Consider the following 22,489-nt stretch of genomic DNA (forward strand, 5'->3'; position numbering starts at 1 on the left):
GCAGCAGTGAAGAGTGATCAGCTCAAGAGGTCTCTCCTAAGAGAAGGCTTCTCCGGGAATCAGCAAACAGTGATCAGCTCATGAGGGTTCAGATGATAAAACCACTCAAAGGAGTGGTGAGGTCCAGGAGTAGGCAGCATGTCTCAGGCAGCAGGCCCAGGAGGGAGTTCAGCAGCAGGGATCAGCTCATGAGGTTTCTGATGGAAGAGCACCCAAATCTCATGGTGGTCAATCCCTCTTTTATTCTTCATTTTTCCTGCCTATGTGACAAATCCTGTGCTAGGATGCCAGGCAAGCATCTCTTGAGATGGCTATCTCCCCACGGAGATGAGTACCACACAAAAGAGTGTTCAGCGGCCATTGAGCTGCAGCTTATCTCTCTTTTGTTGCCCCAGGACATGCCCACCTGCTTGTCCCTTAGACAAAGGATTTCACAACCCTTTCCCAGGACTTGCTTGAACATGTCCAAACATGTTCATCAGCAAACTTTGAAGCAATGGTATAAAATAATAGTCTCTTACACCACCCTGTGACTCAAAGATTGCTTAAAAATTGGACAGTAGTGATCCATGATGGTGAGAAAAAGATAGGAAGCAGAAGGGTAAAGGAGGGAGGGGACAGGGAATCAAAAGTTTCATATAATTGTTACAAAAGATTTTTTAGTCCTGGTTACAATTGTCACCCTGATATGTTTCACTTCTTCATCAGCAGAGGAGGTTGTAAAGTACAAAGATACCACGTGTTGCATTAGTTGAATAAAACATGGTATCATACAAGGAACAAAGGTACTAGTTGCAAGAACACACAATAATAAAATAAGATACGTTTACATACAATAATACATACAATAATAAAATAAGATATGTTTACCTGGGAGCCAGGAGAAGAGGTCAAGGTCTGGGCCTTTCCAAGTTTGGACAGGAACATGTGCTCTCTTTGATATATCTTGAGCAATTTGTTTTCATCAATTCCATTATCATAAATCTTTAGACAACAAGTAGAATCATTTAATTTGCCACAGACACCCCTTTCTTCAGCTAGCAGGTAGTCCAGAACAATGCTGACAGTCTGACACTAGATGGTTTGTTCCAATTTGCCAAGTCATGTGCTACCAGATTATGGCAAAAAGTAGGTGAACACACATATCCCTGAGGTAGGACTTGAAAAGTCCACTGCCTGCCCTCCCATGTGAATGCAAACTGGTCTTGAGATTCCTTATCATTTTGGAATGCTGAAAAATCCATTTGCTAGATCCAAAACACAGTGATGTTTCTATTTCTCTACTTAATTTATTTTTGACAAATGAGGGAGGCAATGTTGGATAGAACTGTGTGTATCAGCAGACTGACTTTTAGCTCTCTGTAATCTACCGTTATTCACCATGTACCATCTGACTTCCTGACTGGCCATATTGGGGAGTTGTATGGGCTGTGTGCAGGTCTAATAATCCCTACTCTCTCCAACTCCTTCACAGTCTTGGTAATTTCTTCTTGCTTGGTATTTGTGATCCAGCATGGTTGTGTCAAACAAATAGGCTCAGTTTTTGCATGGCCCCTTAAAATTGCATGCACTGCCTGGGTACAAATACATCTTTCCTTTAGTCTGAGCTCTCAGACCCACCACAGTGGTCTGGAGAGTCAGACCCCACAAGATGTATATCCCCAGTAGGTACTCCACAACTGGGTAAATAGATACCTTGTACTCCTGAGGCGGAAGATGCCCAACCCCTAATTTCAACCACGTTTGGGTTACGGGAATCATCTGCACCTCCTAGCCCACTATCATAGCCTTAGTTGCCAGGAATTTACTTGGGTCACGATTGATGTTTCTGCACCAGTATCTACCAGTGCCATCACCCATTGTACATTTTTTCTAGACCAATGAATAATTTCAACGTAGTCCTGGGGAATTTTGGCTCATCTGTCATGCCATTAGCTCTGCCATCTCCAAGTCTTTTCCCTCTGATGGCTCGACCATGGCTGCCCAGGCCATCTGAGGAGGTTTATGTTTTTTCAGTGGGATAATTCTAGATTCCATGTGTCTTGTGGAATCTGTTCTATGAGTCAAATTCCTTCCCTTCAGGGGAGGATTGGAATCTTTGACTATTGGGTAATTGTTTCCATAGTTGTAATAATACCTGATTAGGCTGTCCATTGATCTTTTCAAATTGACCTCCTGCTCTTAACAGGTCATTTAACATTTGTTTTATTGAGACCCTAATGGGTCCAGAGTGGATTACTTTAGGGGCTGGTCTCCTAGGTCATAGTAGTGGATGGATCTCTGACCTTTCCACCACTATTTGGACATTTCATCTGACCCGCATGTGCTCTGTCTCCCCCAGATCTGCCACCAATTGGGCAGCCTGTTGTATGATGGTCTCTGAGGCCACTAGGGGATTCAGCATGGATGTCAGAGTACCGTACTGATGCGGTGAAGCTTGCTGCAGGATGAGATCCCTTACTCCTGAAAATTTTATCAGGACTGGGCTCTCAAAATCATCTTCATAGATTGCCTCTCTCATACCTAATTCCCAAATGTAATTTTGCAAATCCTCCATAGAGGAACATATAAATATAGATTTAATGGTATGTTGCTTTTATTTGTCTGTGTTATACAGCACACAGCTGTTAACCATTTGGTTAATGAATGATTTTCATCATTATGTTGGACAGTGACATATAGTCTTTGTCTGAGGGCAGGGGAGTTGTAATGGATGCTAGTTTTGAAACTTCTGGCCCATTTACCATAACACCTTCTGCCCCCATGTCCCATAACCAGAGCAGCCATGCTAGTATGTTCTCTTGTTTTTTTTATCTAAACCACTGTACCAAATCCATCAATTCAGCTGCTGTATATGGGTGAGCTGTTACACGTGCGGTGCGTTGGGCAGGGGGCCACTGGTCAGGGGGCAGTCTTGCTGGTCTCTCCTGAATTTTTTTTTTTTTGTGTTTTGAGTTACAACTGGTCAGATCTCAAAGGGATCTAGCCTGAGTGGAACCTCAAGATTCAACCTTTTAGTGCCTTCATTTACAGAAACCAATTTATGTGGGTTGTACAGGTCCCCAGTAACTTCTAGAGAGATGTTCTGGATCTTTCATAAGGGAGTGACTGGATTAGGTATTTTTCATGTCAAAATTGTGACTTGTCTCTCCAGTTTTTCAATATGGTCACTCAGTAGTTGATTTTCACCAGCCTCTTCAGTTACGTACAGCTGGTTCAAGGCCTTCAGCTGTGGCCACACCACCATACATTTAGCTAACTGTTGCCCCCGAGTAGTCAGTATTTCTTTGTTAAGAGAGTGAAAATACTCAGCTAGATGGGCTGGGGGACTCATGGACATTCCCTCTGTCCCTCAAGGGGCCCCATTTTTCAAGGATAGAAGCAATCCCATGGTATGGGGATCCTAGAAATACAGGGATGTGCCCTGGCAAAAGGTCTTTTAAATCAGTAATCTTTCCCTGTGCTAACCACCCGTAGAGTGCATAGTTCTAAAGAAAGGAATTCAGATGGAATAGTATGGGGGATGGTATATTTCCACGTGGCTTTATACAGATGGTACACAGACTACTGGGAAAGAAAAGGAAGGCTCACCTTTACAATGGTCAAGGCATGCTGATGACTCCACCAGGGAGGGATCTCCAACAAGAGATCCTTCCCCAGCGGTGGTCAGCCCTTAAATGGGGCCTGGGAGAGGTGGAGCCAGACTCCAACCCTTCCCATCACACAGGTCCATTACCTTCACCTTTGCCCCTGCAGCTGACTCAGTACTTGCCTCAGGCAATCAATCAGTGTTTCAGGCCGTGATTCAACAGTTTCTATACACCACCCCATGATGGTATTCAGAAATGTCATAGTGAATATTTTAGGAGGCTTATATGAGAATGTCTTTAAAGGTGTTTGGCTGCTTGGCTCGCCAAATGTAAAGCAAACAAAGGTGATGACAGAGCCTTTATTTGCGATACAGGTGCTATAGAACAAGATACCAGAGAAAGGGGAATTAACTTACCCCTCCCAGCAACTGTTTGGGTTAAGGAATGAAGCTGCTTCTCATTCAAACTGTGGCATGCCGGAAGGAAGAGAGCAAGGCGTGTGCGTGCGTGCGTGTGTGTGTGTAAGGGGGGGAGGCATGGCAACCAGTGCAGGCTCTGGGCGTATATGTGCTCCCAGAAGTACCGCGGAGAGGGAGAGAGGGTGGGTGGATCTGAGCTCTTCCATTCTGGTCTCATGGGTGCTCATTTACTGGTTTAGGCTGGGACCAGGCAATTCCAATGCAAGTGGGGATCATGTTTCAAGGTATTCTCAGCATAATATCTTGTGAATGTGTTAATAGTAAGAACTAATGTTCTCACATGAAGCACAGAGGAAGAGTTAGAAAATAATCTATTTTAGCAGGTACCATGAAAACAGAAGTAGCCCCACAGTCAGCCAGGACAAAGTCTTGGGAGGCAACCTGAGGAAGCATTTTTTTTTTTCTGGGATTAACTCCATCTTTGTGGGGAAACTAAAAAGCAGTGATGTGCCTTGAATTTCTGAATAAGTATATTCCATGCAGATTACAAGTTGTCTAACGTTTTGGCTTGTATGGGCAACGTTGTGTGAACTGGAATTGCTGCGAGCTGCATATAAAATATATAACAAACATAGTGTATATAAGTATTAAATGCATAAGGCTGGTTTGGGTGCAGTAGTTGCCATACCTAGTGAGTTTTCAAGGTGTTTATCAGATTTTTGATGAAATATTATTCTTCCAGTGCTTCATCCTTGACAATAACTGTTCACAAATGTACATCCTGCCAAAAAGCAATGACATGAATAAGGTGTTACTGTGAAGAAAGGGATACTTTTCCCTGGTAAGATAAGGCTTATGAAAATCTGGAAAAGAGACATGATTAAATTTTGAGTTGAATATCTGATTGCATCTCTATACATTTCATGTAAAAGTTTACTATTAGTATATTTATGTTGGCTAAAAATGTCACAAATATAAAAAAAAATCTTTTTTTTTTTCAGAAATCTTGAAACCTATTCTCAAATTTCTATATGAAAATGGAAAGAATGGCTGCATATTTTTCACTGTTAGCAGGACTGTGTTAATGTATTTTGATACATTAGCTAAAGTTATTTGACATAACTTGAGCTTGCCATAATTTTAGTTTCATTTCAAGTGCTGTTATTGTCTGAAACAGCACGAATAAGGTGATTTTTCACCTTTAAGATGCATTTAAATGAGCAGTTAAATCCACCAAAAGTGCTAAAGCTTCACATTCAGGTAAAAAGTTTCCATTTGATTCCATAAAGAACTTGATTTCACTTCGCAGAGTTCTTTAGCACTTTACCCCAACTTAGCCACTTTCCTTCACAAAAGTAAATGATGACTCCAAAAAAATTACTTTTATGTATTTTTTTTAACTGGTTCATGCAAATCAAGAGATTTAGTAACATCTTTTCAATGCCAATAAGTAAGCTTTTTCTACAGTGACATTATGTTTATTATCAGTGACTCTAATGAAAATAGCAAGTTGAGTTGTATCTGTAGCATCAGTATTTTCATCTACAGCCAAAGCACAAAATTTGAAATTAGGAGTTTTTCTCTCCATATTTTTTTTCAATAGATTTTCCTGTTTCTTCATTTCACCTGGCTATAGTCTGGTGAGACAAGCTGTTTTTAGAAAAAAGGTGGGTTTTTTGGTGTTTTTTGTTTGTTTGTTTGTTTTTAAATCAGGGCACATTTTATCTGTTGTGCTTTCCATACACTGTGCTTAACAAATTCACCATCAGGAAACAGTTTTTACTTCTTTGCAGTCTATTTGTTATGTTAAGTAGCTTTTATAAAAGTCCATTTGAGTTTTAATTTTTATTTAAATATTTTTTTGAGGTGACAGACACTTTCAGTTCTGATATTTTGTCTTTACATAACATTCCTTGATATGCAATAAATTCGACACTGTGTTTCTGTATACAATGTATTTTCAAATTGTAGTCTTTGAACGCAGACACAATTTCATTGCAAATGAATGGTGCCTGTCATGGTTTTATGATTTTTTGTTATTGGTATTCTACATCATAACATCATGTAGTGCATTGGGATAAAAGAGTTAATTCTCCAGCTCCGTGGGTCATTGATTGTTACGGGTATACCTATCTCAGAAGAGAAGAACTGCGTTCTCCAGAGGACTTTGCATGGCTTTGCATTTTTATGTTTTCTGCTCAGAGGGAAAGATAAAAACTATTTTGCTTGTCAGGAGACACAGTCTCTTCCCCTTGGGATCGACCCAACAGTGGGTGCTCACTAGCTGTCTTGCCTTCGGCATTTAGCGTAAGGCCTTTGTTTTCTTGGACTCTCTCTTTCTCATTTTATTTGATTCATTAGCTTCAATTCCAATTATATTGTATTATTTTGTGTTATTTTGCATTCCGATATCTTTTTTAGTAAATTAGCTTTCCTCCTCAGATTATTGCTGCTGTTTTATTTCTAGGCCCATCTCCCTTTTCTCTTCTTCCCTTTTCCTGCTTCCTGTTTCCTGGGGTTGGGTCTGTGGGTCCCCCGTCCTAGTCATCGTGGAACCGGGCCAAACCAGCCTGTAAACAGTTGACAGTGCTGTATTATTTGCCAGCATTTCACTGCATCCTCCCTGCATCCTGAGGCCAGACGTCACTGCTCGTCAAGGTAGAGATGCTGCAGTGATTATGTGACAGGGAGTGCAGGCTGCACACTGAGCTGGGCTGCATGGGATCTGTGGGATGTGGTTGTTGTGGCATGTCTGGACTGACTCCTTCAGATTTGCTCTTAAGCAAAATGGGTGGAAATCTAGTAATGTCTAGGCCAAGAGCTGCTTGTAATATGGCAGAGAAGCCTGTTTCAGGACAAGTTCCAAAGCAAGATCAGTTAATGGTGTATGTTAAGTTTCTTTTAAACAAGATTTACTTTCACAAATCAAGAAAATGAAGGTTAACTGTGATCAGGAATACAAATACTTCCACTGGTTCATGACAGCAGCTTTATTTTGTTTGCCTTTCTAAATCTGTACTGTTCAAGATAGTATAAAGATGTCTAGACATGCCTAGGTTTCTGCAGAATATGTTTGACCAGCAAATAACTTCCATCATGTTCATACAGAGGTGAAAAATGCTGGAAGCTGCTTTCTGCTGGCTTTGATCTGTCCTGCTGCACAGGGATGGATTTTAGAAATCCAGACTGAGGAAGGTGGCTTTTAGGCTATTTGGAACATAAATTCTTTCAAGTGCTACAGATTTTATGAACAGCTTTCACCAGCCTATGGCATTTATAATAGCCATTAATGATCCTTTGTTGCTCAAACTATGTTTCTTCTCTTTTTGATTCACAGGAACCCTTGTGGGAAACAGCTATGATTTTGCAAACTCTTGGGCATTGCGCAATGAAAATAAGTTGTGCAAGAGAGTGCAGTCTCCAAGGAGCATGTGCAACATTTCATCTGATATTGCAGAGAAGGTTTGTGCCACAACATACCATTCGAGTTATCAACTTCACCTATCTGAAGGCATCTTGTCTGCTCTTTGGCAGGGAAATGTAGATATTTTGTTGAGTCCTACAGCTTACATAGTCCTCCATCAGCAAGTGGTTAGGATGCCAGGTGTAGGAGATGCCTGTTTGGGATTTTAGAGGTATCTGTAATATCTATGTAAAGCACCGCGTTTTCTGCCACATGGCAGACAAGTATCATAAAGTGTGGGGATCAGTGCTTTGTCTGACAGGAGCTCGTTTAGGCAGCATGTGGTGCAGCAGTGAGATGTGTTGGTGGTGGCAGTGATGGTGTGGTTGCTCTCAGCACTCTCAAGGCTGAGCACAGGATGCAGTTATGCTTTTTTGTAGTTTGCAGGCTGCCTGTCTGTATTTCTACAAATACAGTACATATTGCCACACCTTCACCCTCCAAGAAAAAAACCCCAAACCTAACTCAGACACCAAGCAGATAAACAAACCACTCATCTGAGCCTGAAGTATGAGTTTTTGCCAAAGGTACTCCAACATTACTCAGGAAAAGTGTGTTTAATAAATGTCTTTGGCATTAGGTGAGCAACTCCTTCTATTATCCTGTGAGCAGGAAAGCATTGCATAACAGTTGCCACCACCACCACAAAGCATTGTCTGTATTTCTGTTGCAGTTGATGGCCCTGTGCATCACCAGAGCAGGAAGATGCTTCAGTAAGGCTTTCTGACATAGATGATTGCCTCTGCAATCTTCCATGCACACTTCATGTCACCCTGCTGTTTCTCCTGCCAGGAGGAGGACTTCATTTACATGTACAAATACTAGCTCTAACTAGTTAAAGGAACACAGAGCAGCTCAGCTCAGCTAATTCTGTGATTCTTTTATTTTAGAAGCCATAAACAGGCCAGGCGGATATGCACTGATGGTTGCCAGATCAGTCTTTCCCAGGCTGAACAGTCCCTTGTCTCTCCCTTTCCTCATAATGGAAATGCTCCAGAACCCTAATAATCTTTATGGCCTTCTACTGAACTCTCTCCCTGTCTTTCTTGAACTGGGGAGCCCAGAACTGGGCACAGTACTCCAGATTTGGCCTTACCAGGGCAAAGTGGAGTAGGAGGATAACCTCCCTTGATCTGCTGGCCATGCTCTTCTTAATGTACCCTAGGATACCATTGATCTTCTTGGCCAGGGAGGCACACTGCTGGCTCATGGTCAGCCTGTTTTCTTCAGGATATCCCAGGTCCTTCTCCATAGAGCTCTTTTCTAGTAGGTCTACTCCTAACCCATACAGATGGATATTGTCCTCATTGAACTTCATAATGTTCCTCTTGGGCCAGTTCTCTAGCCTGTCCAGATCACACTGAATGGCAGCAAAGCCTTGTTGTGTTAGCTGCTTCTCCCAGTTTTGTGTCATCAGCAAAATTGCTGAGGATGTGTCCTATCCCTTCATCAAAGTGAAGATGCAAGATGAAATCCAACCTGAAGAGCAGACTGCAATTAATGTGATTTTTTTTCATATCTTATTAAATATTGATCCATTCTTGGACAAAGCTTGATTGTCCACAAAAATGTTAGCTGAATGTTTTCCCTCTGTTGTGAGTTCATGAGCTCACAATATTTAATGTTAGATTACTTTATTCACTATGCAAGAATGAACACAGTGATATTAAGAGAAGTCCAGCCAAATTAGTGCTTGCTCAAGAATATTGAACTTTCTAATGGCTTGTTTTATTTGCTTGCCTCTGATCTCAGAATGTAAAACTTTGCCATCTTCCAACCTCCCTCCTTGCCAGGCAGTCACGTGTTAGATAGGAAAAGAGCAGCTCTACGGCAGTCACGTGTTAGATAGGAAAAGAGCAGCTCTACTTCAGCCTTTTTCTCCTTCCGTGCCCCACACGTTTCAAAGTTGCAGTTCTCTCTGTCACCACACCACAGATACTTAGCCAGCATCCTTAAGGAATCCCAAACCAAAGTGTTGCATTGGTTTATAATGAAGTTTAGAAAAATTTGGAGGTGGTGAACTTTGTGTTGTGCCTCATTCAGTTTCATTTTATGAGTCTATTCTCAAGTTGAAGAGATGGTGACTGACCAATTTGAAGAATTGGTGAAACTTGATCAAGGAACTGATGAGTTAGGGAGAAGGTGGCTCTCCAGCTGGAAGCCAGGGCTGACAGAGATCTCAGTGCTGTCTAGTGCCATGAGTGAGTGCCCACTGTGGCCAGAAAAGGCTTATGCACCAAGAGAATCAGCTCCCAGCTGGGTTACTGGTAGAAATTCTGATTGTACTTGGCCTAGTAGAAGTCTGCTGGAGCTGCTGGTAGTCACAGATGTGGGTCTGTTGAATGCTTCATCTGTTTCATAGCTTTTGAACTTCTCCTCTGTTGTCTTCCAGTCTGTTGTCTTCCATCTCTTCTGTTCTGTTGTCTTCCAGTCCACATGTCAGACAGCAACAGGGAGGTTTCCTGGTACCTACATACCTCTTCTTTCTTCAGTGCTTCTTTGGACTTGAGGTCTCAAAATCTTGAAGTCACAGAAATAGAGTGTAAATCTCTTTATAAAGGATAGCTCTTACCTTGATTAGCACTGCCATGTATCAGCTGAAGTTCTTGAACCAGCTCCCATTTTTTCCCCTAACATCTGTTCTGGATCCTTCCCTGTACTCCATCTCCAAAGCATATACAAGTTTACATGTTTGACTGCGGCTCTGCCTGCAGATGTGGCTTCTCTCTTCAAAGAGCTGCTCTGAACGTAATGTCTCCTATTTTATTATGTTGGCTCATGACATCAGGGCAGATGTTGGTGGAATGGAGTTAGAAATTGAACCTTCCCACCAGTATTCCATTATATTTTGTCACCATGTGTCAATGGTTTACAGGCTGGTTCAGCCCAGTTCCGTAACGATTGGTGTGGGGGACGCACAGACCCATGCCCTGGGAAACAGGAAGGGGAAAAGGGAAAAAGGGTGATGGGCCTAGAAACAAAACAGCAGCAACGATCTGAGTAGGAAAGCTTATTTACTAAATAAGATATCGGAAAGCAAAATAACACAATATAATACAATATAATTGGAATTGAAGCTCAAATCAAATGAGCAAGAGAGAGTGTCTGATAAATCGAAGGCCTTATACTAAATGCCACAGGTGAGCCAGCAGCGAGCACCCGCTGCTGGGCTGAACCAAAAGGAAAGAGAGTGTCTCGTTACACGCAGATAGTTTTTATCTTTCCTTCTGAGCAGAAAAATTTAAAAATACAAAGCAACACAAAGTCCTCTGGGGAATGCAGTTCTTCTCTTCTGAGACAGGTATACCCATAACTATTGATGATCCATGGAGCTGGAGCATAAATTCTTTAATTCTCAATGCACTACATGATGTTATGATGTGGAATATCAATACCAAAAATCATAAAACCATGACACCATGCACCAGATGGCAGTAGAAGGGCAATCTGATGAAAATGTCATCTGACATAGAAGTATGTACAAAGCAAAGGTGTGTAATTGAATTTCTCCACGTAGGAAATAGTTGTACCTATGGACATTCATTAGCACTTGCTGAATGAATATGGAAATTTAACAATAGATATTAGCACAGTGAGCAGGTGACTTGTGCATTTCAGCAGTGGTGACAATGAAAGACAAGCTATGTTTCAGACAATAGTGCTGCAAAAATTATAAAGAATGTGTGAAATTCCACTTACAATTCTGTGTGGTGGGAGTAGAGAACAAAGAATGTCAGTGAGCTTGTGACTAGTGCATAGACACTGCCATGCCATTTAAAGAAACATTTAAAATGGTACTGATGCAGAAGTAAAGGAAGTAATGTAAATATCTTTACCTGTATATATTATAATATATAGTAGTTTTACTCTAACTGTTCCTATTTTCTAAGCACTGTTTCAGTCTGGATTTTTTTTTTTTCTGTGCGAAGCAGCTCCTATAGGCAGGAATGCTACAGCAGTGGGCGAAACTGCTCTGTTCTCGCCACACGTGTACTGTCCTCTAACTAAAGAACAAGGAGCTCTGCTAGTTAAGCCTCACCATTAAGTTTTAAGGAAAGGAGAGAAAATGCACATAATGTTCAGAGTAAGATATGTCCATTAATTCATCACAGTATATAGATGAGACATTTAAAAGACAGGAAAATTTCAGCTATAATTCCTCTTATAGAATTAAATATCTGAAGCAATTTAAACCGCAAGAAAACCTTTACATAAATAAAAAATATAATTGCATGTTGATTTTTAGCATATAACTTGTTTTCTTGACAATCAGTCATTGGGTATGTTATTGAACAAGAATAAATAATACTTGAATGAGCATCTGAGTGATCCGAGCAGAGGAGCCAATTTTTAATTATTCATTAAATGAATAATATGAATAATAGGGAGAAAAAGGTTTAAAAAAATCATTAGTGAGGTGTCATAAACACAAAAAATAAACACAAATAAGCACAGTCATCTCAAGTACTTGTTGGCATTCAGGAGTAATGTGTTATTACAGCAAATCAACTTAAAAATCTAACCTGCCCCTCCTTTTTGTAATAGACCTGAAATATACACCGTGATTACAACTGCTTATATAAAACATCAGTGAATAAGTAGAAAGTTAAGCTTTGACTATTTGTGTCAGGGTTGTATCAGAAATAATTCTCCCACCTACTGAGCATATTTTCATCCTTTCAGAAAGCTGCAGTGAAGACATAAGTCTAAATGAACGTAATGTAAGGATAAGGGAAAGTCTTCCTGAGAATCTCACTCAGAGAATGAAGTGTATTCTTAGTCTGTGTTCCGTGTACAGCTAATTCACAACCTAGCTTGCTGCCATCTGAAAGGACATGTCTCAGCACACTTCTCCCCAGCTCACCATGCATACTTGTCCTTGCACTGTCAGCATGGTGACAGTGCGAGAAAAGCAGAAAAGAATTGCTTTTCCTCTTTGGGTTATTTTCCTGATATTTATGTGGCTTATATTAACCTATCATACATTGGACAAGCCAGGAGGAGTGACAAGAACATGAAACCAGAAGTGGAAAACAAATTTAATTCCTCAGATTCCAGTCAGAATTGATTATTCAGTCTAAAATTTACTCTGTTCCCCATTTTCTGAAAGATGATCTGTTAATTTTTCTTCTAAATTACCTTACTGGAAAGTTCCTCCCCCTTGTTGTGCATCTCTTCCTGATACTCTAGACACCGTGTGGTTCTTCACTGGATTGTAAGCAGTTCCTTGCTTTCCTGCATTTGATGACCGGTCAACTGACATAAGAGATGCTTCACACAGAAGTACATTTTATATTTATTGCTGTGTTAATGTACTTCTGTGTATATATAGATGTGGTGATGTAACAACATCTTCTTGTTAAATAGTAACCAAGGTGTTATTATTTAACAGCAGTGGTGACAAAGTGTTTTGAAAAAAAATTTCCTCTTCTTATGATTATAGTAATCAAATTATTTTGTCCTCTCTGCCTCCTTGCTACTCACTTGCCACGCAGGATATCATGGAAACCTGTGAGCTACTAAGAACATCTTTGACCTTTGCACGGTGCCATCATCTAGTGGATCCAGAGCCATACATCCATCTCTGTGAAGAAGACATCTGTTCCTGTACCTATGGCATTAACTGTCACTGCTTGGTATTCCTTGATTATGCAAGGAACTGTGCTCATGAAGGAGTGATTCTGGATGGGTGGCCTGAAGAGAGCTCATGCAGTAAGTTCACAGGATTGTTCTCAGACAGGATGGTTCCCAAGTTACTTACGCCTATGGAGATCATGCCTTTCTTACAGATTTCTGTGCTGCAGCTAAGAACAGCTAGTGCTTTTTGAGGGTTAAGCAGGCAGGTTAAACTCTGAAGTGCCTATGACTTCAATTTATCTGAAGTGCCTTTGCTTGCTCTCCATTCCAGCTCCTTGTCATGCTCCTTTTTGCTAAAATCCTTAAGCAAGGATTGTTTGAACCATATATGAAGATCCTAAGCTGCTATAGATTTATCCAATCACATTAACTACAATGTCTAGAATTTTACGTGCAGTTCATATGTGTGACTTTATCAATATCAGAAAGTCACCCTCTGCATTTTGGTAAAGACAATTATTTTCTTTTTTATTTACTTAAAGTATTAGAATATTCCCTTATTGGCTATTTTTTTTTTCTAGGTTAGAGATCCTGATTGATTCTTGAAATGTTGCATTTATTAACTCAGCTTTATGAGGTCTTGATCGCATCTCTGCTGATATTTTGCAAAGGAAGAAGTACATAGATTGCCTAAAGATAACTTTTATAGAGGAAAGGTTAACTTTGTCCCTAACATGCAGGAATTAATGTAAGTAATGTAGGGATCTCCAGATAAGATACCCTTGCCTCCGCTGCCAACCCTTGAAATAGATCTGGGAAGGGGTGGATCCTGGCCCCACCACTTCCAGTTACTCAAGTGTATTGCTTGCATTTGATCTCCCTGGATTGGCACTGCCTCCCTGCCAAGTTCTCAAATGCTGGTCCAAGCTGTGGCTTAGCATTTCGGCTACACTCAGTTAAATACTGACATGCATGTATAAATAATAATAAAAATTCTTCAATATGTTTTCAGTGTATGCTTCTTATATTACCTAGAACAGTTTTTTTTCAGTATACGTGTAGTTATTCAGCATGATTTGTACTCATAGCCCTATAAGCCAATTTTCTTCTTCAGTAAATGAGCACCACTAAAGAAAACATGGTCTTCGGGTTATAGTTAGGACTGGAAGATAAATCTTGAAGTAATTTGTTACTTTATCATTGAGATATAAAGAGGATGCAACTAATCTCTTTGCTTAGGATACAAGCCAGAGTACCCAGTTCAGCTATGGCTCTCTGTAAATCTTGCTAAAGCCATGAGATGAGTCTCTGTACCCAGAGCTCATTTCTTATCCTTGACTTTACAAAACTTTCCAAGTCAGAAATGTCTGCTGCCACAGTAGGAGCTTAATTATATGAGACTCTTCATCTGTGCTATTATGGTGTTTCATATCATGATAATAATTTTATGTTTTGGAGGCAGGACATGCACAGGAGAACAGTGGTGCTGGGCAAACTTCACTTCAGCAAGCTGATGCCTGAGCCCTGATGTAGCAGAAATGCTTAATCATGGCTTGAAAGAATGAGCACCTGGTAGGAAGGCAGGGCCAACCCAGAGGAGCTCAGGTGCAAGCAACACACCTGAGTGACTGGAAGGGGTGGAGCCAGGATCCACCCCCTTCCCAGATCTCTTTTAAGGGTTGGCAGTGGAGGCAAAGGTATCTTACAGTAGGTGCCTGAGGTCTTCTGAGGTACTTTCCTGTGCCCCCGCCCCCCAGAAAAAAAAAAAAAAAGTATCTCTGGAAACACAAAACTTCAGTGCAGTTTAAAGGTACAGAACATGCTGGTCTGTCCAAGCTTTCTAGATATTATTGCAGATCTTCTTCCTGTGTTTGATTTTTCTTAATGTACTTGGTTTTAGTTAATAAGTCTTGGTTTATTAGAGGCTATAGTAGAATTGACAGGTCACAGCCTGGAACAGTGGTTGAGCATCAGCTAAGGTGTGGCTAACCTAGGGAGCTCAGTTGCAAGCAATGCACCTGAGTAACTGGAAGTTGCGAGACCCTGAATCTGCACTTCCTCACCCTTATTTAAGGGACAGCAACCAAGAAAGTGTCTCTCTAGATAGAGATCATACTCCTCTTGAGCTATCACTGATTGTAGAAAGGGGTGAGATTATTTTCTTTTTTCATTAGCTGTTATTACTCTATAGTGCATGTATCCTTTTTGAAGATAGTGTTATTGTCTTCTTTTGCTATACAAAGGCTAATTTTCTAAAAATAATAAATAAATAAATACCTATTCTTAATATTTACGAGCGTGATCTAGCATATGTTGTTATAGCAAGTTCCAAACTTGTTCTGTGTCTAAAAAAAGAAATTGTTCCTTATGAAGGATATGACCTTCTTGGTGTTTCTGTGTCTCAGCCTTTGGTAATTAAGAAAATTTATTTAATAACTGTTCAGGAATTTTTATTTCTGATTTCTCTTTCTTTATTTCAGAGCCTAGATGTCCAGTTGGCATGGAGTATAAGGCATGTATATCTCCTTGTGCCAAAACCTGCCAGAGCCTGAATATCAACGAAGTATGTCATGGACAATGTGTTGATGGCTGCAGCTGCCCTGGTAATTTGTTTAAAGATAAATATTTGGCAGTACTACTACATACTTTGTTAGAAGAAAGCTGTGTCTTCTCTTAAATATTCCTAAAAATAGAAACACTTCTCTTTTCTCAGACCAACCTAGAATAAACCTATTTCTATACTGCTTATATACTCCATGAAAGGGCCATTTTTCTAGACTTAATAATGTCACACCTAATCCTTCAAGATTGCCTTTCATTCTTGGTGAGCAGCTGTGTGCTACTGCAATATCTAGATTCCTTCTGAACTGCTTTTGGCTGGAAATTAGAATAAGGAAAAAGAACAGAACATATTGGATGTGTTCAATTAAACATCATGTATAGAACTTGCTTTGCATTTCCAAAAGTTTTCAGGGTTTTAGATGAATGATTTTACTTATTACTGAATCCTCTGTGGAGAAGATCTGATTGGCTTAAAAGTGGTATCCCAATGACTGTATCTTTTTTTTTTTTTCCCAGTCTTCCTTCTCTATTTACTGTTCTTAACATAACTGCAGAAGAGTTAGATTCTGGGCAACCTGCGCAGGCTCTGAGCGTATCTGTGCTCCCGGAAGCACCGCCGGACCACTAAGAGGAAGAGAGCGAGAGGACGGGTGGAGCTGGGCTCCTCCGCTCCGGTCACTCAGATGCTCATTCACTGATTCAGGCTGTGACCAGGCAATCCCACTACAGCAGGAAATAGGTGGAGGACCTTATTTTGTTGCATAGGAAGGAGCTTGGTATTATGTTTTTTTACTTTTTCCTGGGAGTGTAGAGAGAAACTGAAGGAATTGAATCTACCAGCTGTATAAGGTCTCTGGCTATTTTCTGTTTTGTATCTGCTCTGATCAGCCCAGCACTTAAAAGGTGTAAGAGGACAGAAACTGAGGAACAGAGATACAGGTGCTCATCAGAAAGGGTACTGCATGAGAAATAAATTACTGGAAGAATTGGTGGTTCAGTACTTCTACTGTTATATGAGTGGTCTACATGGAAAAGATTTTGAGTTTAATGGAAAGGAAGATCTCCCAGATGAACAGAGAATTTTAGGTTTTAGGATGAGGATTATATCTTCTTACCTTCCCTTTAGTCTTTCAAGAATAAAAATAATCTATTCAATACGTATCTCTCATTATTTTTCTTTCCCTCAAATGCAACATATAATTATTAAATAGAAGTAAATTGAATTATTTTTGTTGGAAGAAAAAATCAAACAACGATAGGTGTTCTGTTTTTTTCTATGGTCTGGAGTGCTGTGCTGCCTTTTAATGCTCCGATGTTGTTTGAATAGCTCACTGAAGGTAATTCAGCAAAGATTCTTTCAGGCAATGTTATCACAAGAATGTGAGAAGAATGACTACCTGTGTGTCACTGTCAGTGGTGACTTCAGAGAAAAGGGTCAAAGTCTCTACAGGCATTTGGAAGGATTCTCTTGAAGAGGGAGAGGAGTTTCTAGCAGTTGTTTGTTTGTTTGTTTTTTTTAAACAGTAGCTGTTCCTTAAACAGAGGAATAGCAGCTACCTATCAACATGGGGATCTGAGGAGAGGAAACTTATCCTTTCTTTTACTGCTAACTTATGGTGCCATCCTAGACAAGAATTACTGAGTATTATTGGAGTGCCTGTGACTCCAATGATCTTTGTAAGATATACAGAATATATAATCACAGTTGTAATGTGGAAACTTTTAGAAACTGGATTCAAGTTGGAAACTTAACCCTCTCACTTCCTTGTTTCTTCGTTGTTCCTTGTAGTTGAGAAACCACATCTCTACATCATAATATATGTTAACCTTAGACCTAGTTTTGTGAAACAGTACCTTCCCAGTATTTCTTTTTCGAGAAAGCTAAAAGCACACTGCTTGTAAAGACTTCTGTTGCTTACTTCTCTAATAGATTTTTGTTGTTGCTCTTCAACTTTGCTCCTTCATTTCCTACCTTGTTTTTCTCTTCCGTTCTTTCAAAAGAAATACAAAACCTGTCTGGACACTCTTTGCTTACTGTCAGGTCTGTTAACTCCTTTATACTTGATCTGTGTATGTATATAATCTAGAACACTTTTTTTTTAAACAGGCTCCTAGATTAGTTCAGATTGTACCTGATCATGCTCCCCATGTTTGACTCCTGTGTATTCCAGTATTTGTTTTGAACTCATGAACTGGCTGAGCAAAGAGCTTCTCTGGAAGCACTAGAAAATGTACCATTCGGCATGTATGTAAGAGAGGCAACACTGTAAAGAAAGTAGATGTCAGACCCCGTGAAGCATTTTGGCAAGCCGCATTCTCTTTAATTGCTGTCTATGACTAATTACAGGTGATAATATTTATGAAGTCTTGCCAAAATATATGAAGATCTCAAAAATCTAATCATGTTTGTTTGTGTCTCTGTATGTCTTGTGTGCATGTGCTGACGCATCCAGAGGGGAAGCTTCTTGATGGTGAGCATTGTGTTGAAAGCTCTGACTGTTCTTGCATCCACTCTGGAAGACATTATCCTCCTGGCTTCACCATCTTTCAGGACTGTAACTCATGGTAAATTCTCTGTTGTTCTGGTATGGTTGCTATTGCTCTAGCATACTGGAAACACTTCTGGTAACTGTTTTAGATGACTGGAATCTCTTTGTATAATGATGATTCCCCCCCACCTTCCGCCCCCCAGTATTTATTTTCATTGGCACAGAGCCTGGTTTCTTATTGAAAATGCCATCCCCTTCTAAGAAGTGAGCTGTCCACAAATACAAAATTAGCCCTACTTTTAGAGGGGATATGTGTTCTGATACAACAATGTGAAGGGTCACATTTCTTCAAGTAGTACAGAACTGTTTCCTGTGGATAAGATAGGTTCCCCTGCCTAGTTGGTGTCAATGGTGGTGTCTTTGTTTTTGACTTCCTACGTTTATTTAACCTCTAAACCCAGTTTCTTTCAAAGAGGTGGTAGCTCAGGCATGTCCTTGAAACCACTTACAAAGCTGGGTTTTCTCAGCTGCATAGCTTATGATTTTTCTTTCACTTGTGAAAGCCTTGGGAAAGGCTAGCTGCCTAAATGAGTAATGTATACCTCATCTGATATGTGTAAGCGTTAATATGTTTGTGAATGGAGTTCAGACAATACTGTGCTCAGATATTTACAGTTAGACTAAAGAATTCAGTTAAGGCCACCATATGAAGAAAGACTGTCTATGTGAGTTTGTCATTATTGGCACCATGTGTCACAGAATACGAGCTGTCTCAAGCTTTGAGCTTGGCCACATTGTTCACCCATAGAATTCTTGAGAGGCTAATGCTGCGTAATAGATTGTATTGTTAGAAAATGTTTCCTTTTATTCAAAACTGATAAAGCTGTTATCCCGTCAGCTCTGCGTTCACCATCCTAAGTAAACTGACTCCCCACAACTGCTTTTCAAGAGCTGGAATAATTGAAAGAATAAAAAGAGCAGCATCTATTGAAACTCACTTTTTTGGAGATTCTGGGGCTGACACACCTGATATCTCAGAGACCCAAGAATGACAGCAGTCTCAGTGAGCACCTGTTGCTGATTACTAGTAGCTCCTCTGGGGTGTGGCACTGAACTCACCACAGAAAGGCTTTAGAATGGGAAGATGTTCTCGCAGTTTGCGCAAAAAGGGCAACTGAATAAGGGAAATTTAAGAAAACTGTGCAGTCAAAGTGATAAAGGTCTTCCTTTGCAGAAATCAAGCCATCTGGTGAAAACAGGACTTCTTGCCTTCAGTGTTGAACTTGGGAGGCTATGCCTGGTGCTTGACCCCATTGCAGAGGGAGAATGATAACTACAGGGAGTGACTGGGGAGAACTAGATTTGTTTAAAGGCCAACGGGTGAATCATTCAATTCACAAAGAAGGGTGGAAGAGAAGACAGGCAAATAGCAGAGAAGCAAGGACACAAAGTTGTGATAAGGGGTGTTCCATTTAGATACAAGAAAAAACTTATCCTCTGAGATGGTACAGCACTGGAACAGCTGCCCAGAAGGTCCGTGGGACCTCATGCTAGAGATTTCTAAATTCAAAGGGGTCCTGAGCCACCTTGATCTAGCTGTGCTGTTTCACGCTGAGCTGGGTGTTGTAGATGGAATTTCCAGGGGTCAAAGTATTTTTCCCTCCATGATTCATTCACATCAGTATGCATATACTGAGATTGGTTTTAAAACTCATTCTACATCAGTAGAATATGAAAATTCTATTAAATGTAGAGCTATGGGGGAAAAAAGTTAAGCTTCTGAAGTTTTGTAAACATTCCAATTCTTATTATCAACTTTTGCTGTCAAATGATGGTAGTTGAGACCAGGGAAGTAGATATATTCTCTTAAGAAACAAGATTATGGCAGAGGGAAAGGATGTTGGAGACTGGCCTAATTTCCATAAAACTGGGGCCTGTGTTTCAGTTATCTGTGGGTGGAAAAAAAAATTGCATAACATTATATAACTGATAACTGTGTTTCCTAGCATTTGTCGAAGTGGCATCTGGATCTGCAGCAATGGGGAATGCCCAGGTATGTTGGTCCTAATGTTTTTAGGCTTTGACATGTGAGTAAATGCTATCCACATTCCTCCCGCTTACATCATGATTACATTTTTTCCACGTTAAGGGTGACTCTGTCTTTGCCCTTACCTGCTTGTTCCAATGCAAGCCAGATGGGATTGTATTTCAGTTCTCCTTGTCAGACAAAACAGATATACTGTAGATATAGCAATTCCTGTTTGTTGAAAAAAATGGTTCTTGATTATAAAGAATCTGTATCATCAGAGGACTAGCTTTCAGGTACAGAAGGAGCACTGCTGAGCTTTCTCTGTCCTTTGTCAGCAGTTTTGCCAGTACAGCCCAGCATCTGACCTTCTTACCACCTTGTCTGCAGTGGAAATTTCTGTGTAATACTCATATGAAATAATCTGTTTGCAAGCTCTTTGAAGTAAAAGCCTTCCTATGTGTTTGCGGAGACTGTGGCATATCAGGATACTACATCCCAGTAGTGGTACCTAAATACTGCTGTCTTGGAAACGGAAAGCCTCAACTCCTAGAAATATATTAAGATGCTGAAATGTTTAGATAGCTTCTTTTTGAAGTAGGATTGTGGGAGCATCAAACTTCTGCATTATTCAGTAAGTACTTAAGTTGTGGATATTTTAAATATGGATTTCTTTTTAGCTTTCTGCTAGTTAATTAAAATTATGCAGATCTTTACTCTGAACCATTAATTTTGCCCCAGAAGACCTTCAACTGCAGTTGTCTCCCAGTTCTTTTTTCTGATGTTTTTCCATTAATATTAGAATAACGCTTTGTTAGAATAAGTTATTGGTTTTTAAGGCAGGCCAGCAGAGGAATCAACACTTTTTTGGGGCTGTGTTAAAGAAGGCCATTTTGAAGAAGGCTTTCAGACAGTTACCTTCATAAAACTATACTGCAGTTCTCCAAAAATACCAGCAGGGTAACAGAGGGTCTCAGTTTGTAAGGACACAATTGTGTAAAATGTACTGAGTGAGGCACATCTGTGAGTTGTGCAGGGCTGTGCTGATAGCCCACAAAGTGTCACAGCAAACTTAGATCCTGAATTCTGCTGGCTCAGTCTTTGGGTGCAGATATGTCACACTGGACTAAGTAAAAGTGTTTTTCAAATATGTTGGTTCAAGATATTGCAAGTCAATGAATTGGTTTACAGGGGCATGTGGTCCAGTGCCCAGCAATGCTGGAGAATCACAATGGGGTATAGCCACCTTAGGCATTAGCACTTCCACTCTGTCTACTTGCTCATCTTATAGAGAAGGAAGTTTGTGTGCTACGTAACAGTGAGTGGTATCAGCACCAGTTAGTTGGGTTCAAACTAAAATATTTTAAGAGAAATTTCAATTAGATTAAAGCTCAATAAACTAGTTTAATAAACTAGTTTACTTAAACTAGTGTAAGTTGTGTATTACCTAGCTGGCAGAAACCTTGAGAAACTATGAATTCCCAGGGCCATACCGATGTATGCTACAGAAGAATCAAATTCACTTCAGAACAGGGAGCTACACTGTCCTCTGATATCATTATAAGCTACACTTAGAAGTGCTATACAGGCTTTTTCATAGACAGGATTTCAGTTCTTTAGTGTGATTGATGCCATATTTCTCTGCTTTTGTTGGTGCCGTTGTTGCTACTAGTAATGACTTACAGGAATAAAAAGTGAGATAAGCATCTTGTCCATAGTCTCTGACCTGCAGGGGACGTAGGTTTTGTGCAGCCACTCAGCTCCTGTTCCCCTTCTGTGACATAGTGAGCAGGATGAGGCTTACAGCCAGCACTGGGGTCATTAACTGCTCTTGCATTTTTTAGGGGAGTGCTCCATCACTGGCCAATCTCATTTCAAAAGCTTTGACAACAAGTACTTCACCTTCAGTGGGATTTGCCAGTACTTATTTGCCAAAGACTGTGTGGAAAACTCATTTTCTGTTATCATCGAGACAGTCCAGGTAACAACATCTTTGGCTTATGCCTGTGTACACACTCTCTTGCGTGAGCCAGAAGGGTTGTAGGAGTACGATAGGAATTGCATACGTACAGGACAATTAATTTTCCTATGAAATAATTAGTTTAAATAACAGATGCCGTCTTTCTTCTTGGCTAATAAACACTTTGCCTTTTCTTGCTGCCATTCCCAGGAGCCTACCAGGAGATTCAGATTTCTAATGCAATTTGGAGGATCAGCTTCCTCTTACAGCTAAGAAAGCACAAGCAGGAGAGGCTGTGCCCCTTACTGAGCACCCTGGAGGCTGCTGTTCACAAGTGCCTATGGAAAACAGATTTCCACAGACCCTGAGTAGTGTGCCTTGGTTGAATAGTTAAGCGGGTTAC

The 22,489-nt window shown here is 40.3% G+C and overlaps 1 protein-coding gene across 4 annotated transcripts in view; it reads left to right on the plus strand.

Annotated features, from left to right (window-relative positions):
* Nucleotides 1–22,489, plus strand: part of VWF (von Willebrand factor) — a 115,122-nt gene that overhangs the window by 8,894 nt on the left and 83,739 nt on the right. For all 4 annotated transcript variants that reach the window (XM_065742304.1, XM_065742308.1, XM_065742307.1 and 1 more), the window contains 6 exons: nt 7,347–7,471; nt 12,968–13,184; nt 15,530–15,652; nt 18,065–18,176; nt 20,107–20,153; nt 21,971–22,107. In XM_065742304.1, coding sequence (XP_065598376.1) covers nt 7,347–7,471; nt 12,968–13,184; nt 15,530–15,652; nt 18,065–18,176; nt 20,107–20,153; nt 21,971–22,107 — 761 coding nt within the window. The remainder of the gene's footprint in view (nt 1–7,346; nt 7,472–12,967; nt 13,185–15,529; nt 15,653–18,064; nt 18,177–20,106; nt 20,154–21,970; nt 22,108–22,489) is intronic.

Source organism: Cyrtonyx montezumae, unplaced genomic scaffold, assembly GCF_038088225.1.
Source record: "Cyrtonyx montezumae isolate F1298 unplaced genomic scaffold, pur_monq_1.0 scaffold_3, whole genome shotgun sequence".
In the NCBI taxonomy this organism is placed as follows: domain Eukaryota; kingdom Metazoa; phylum Chordata; class Aves; order Galliformes; family Odontophoridae; genus Cyrtonyx; species Cyrtonyx montezumae.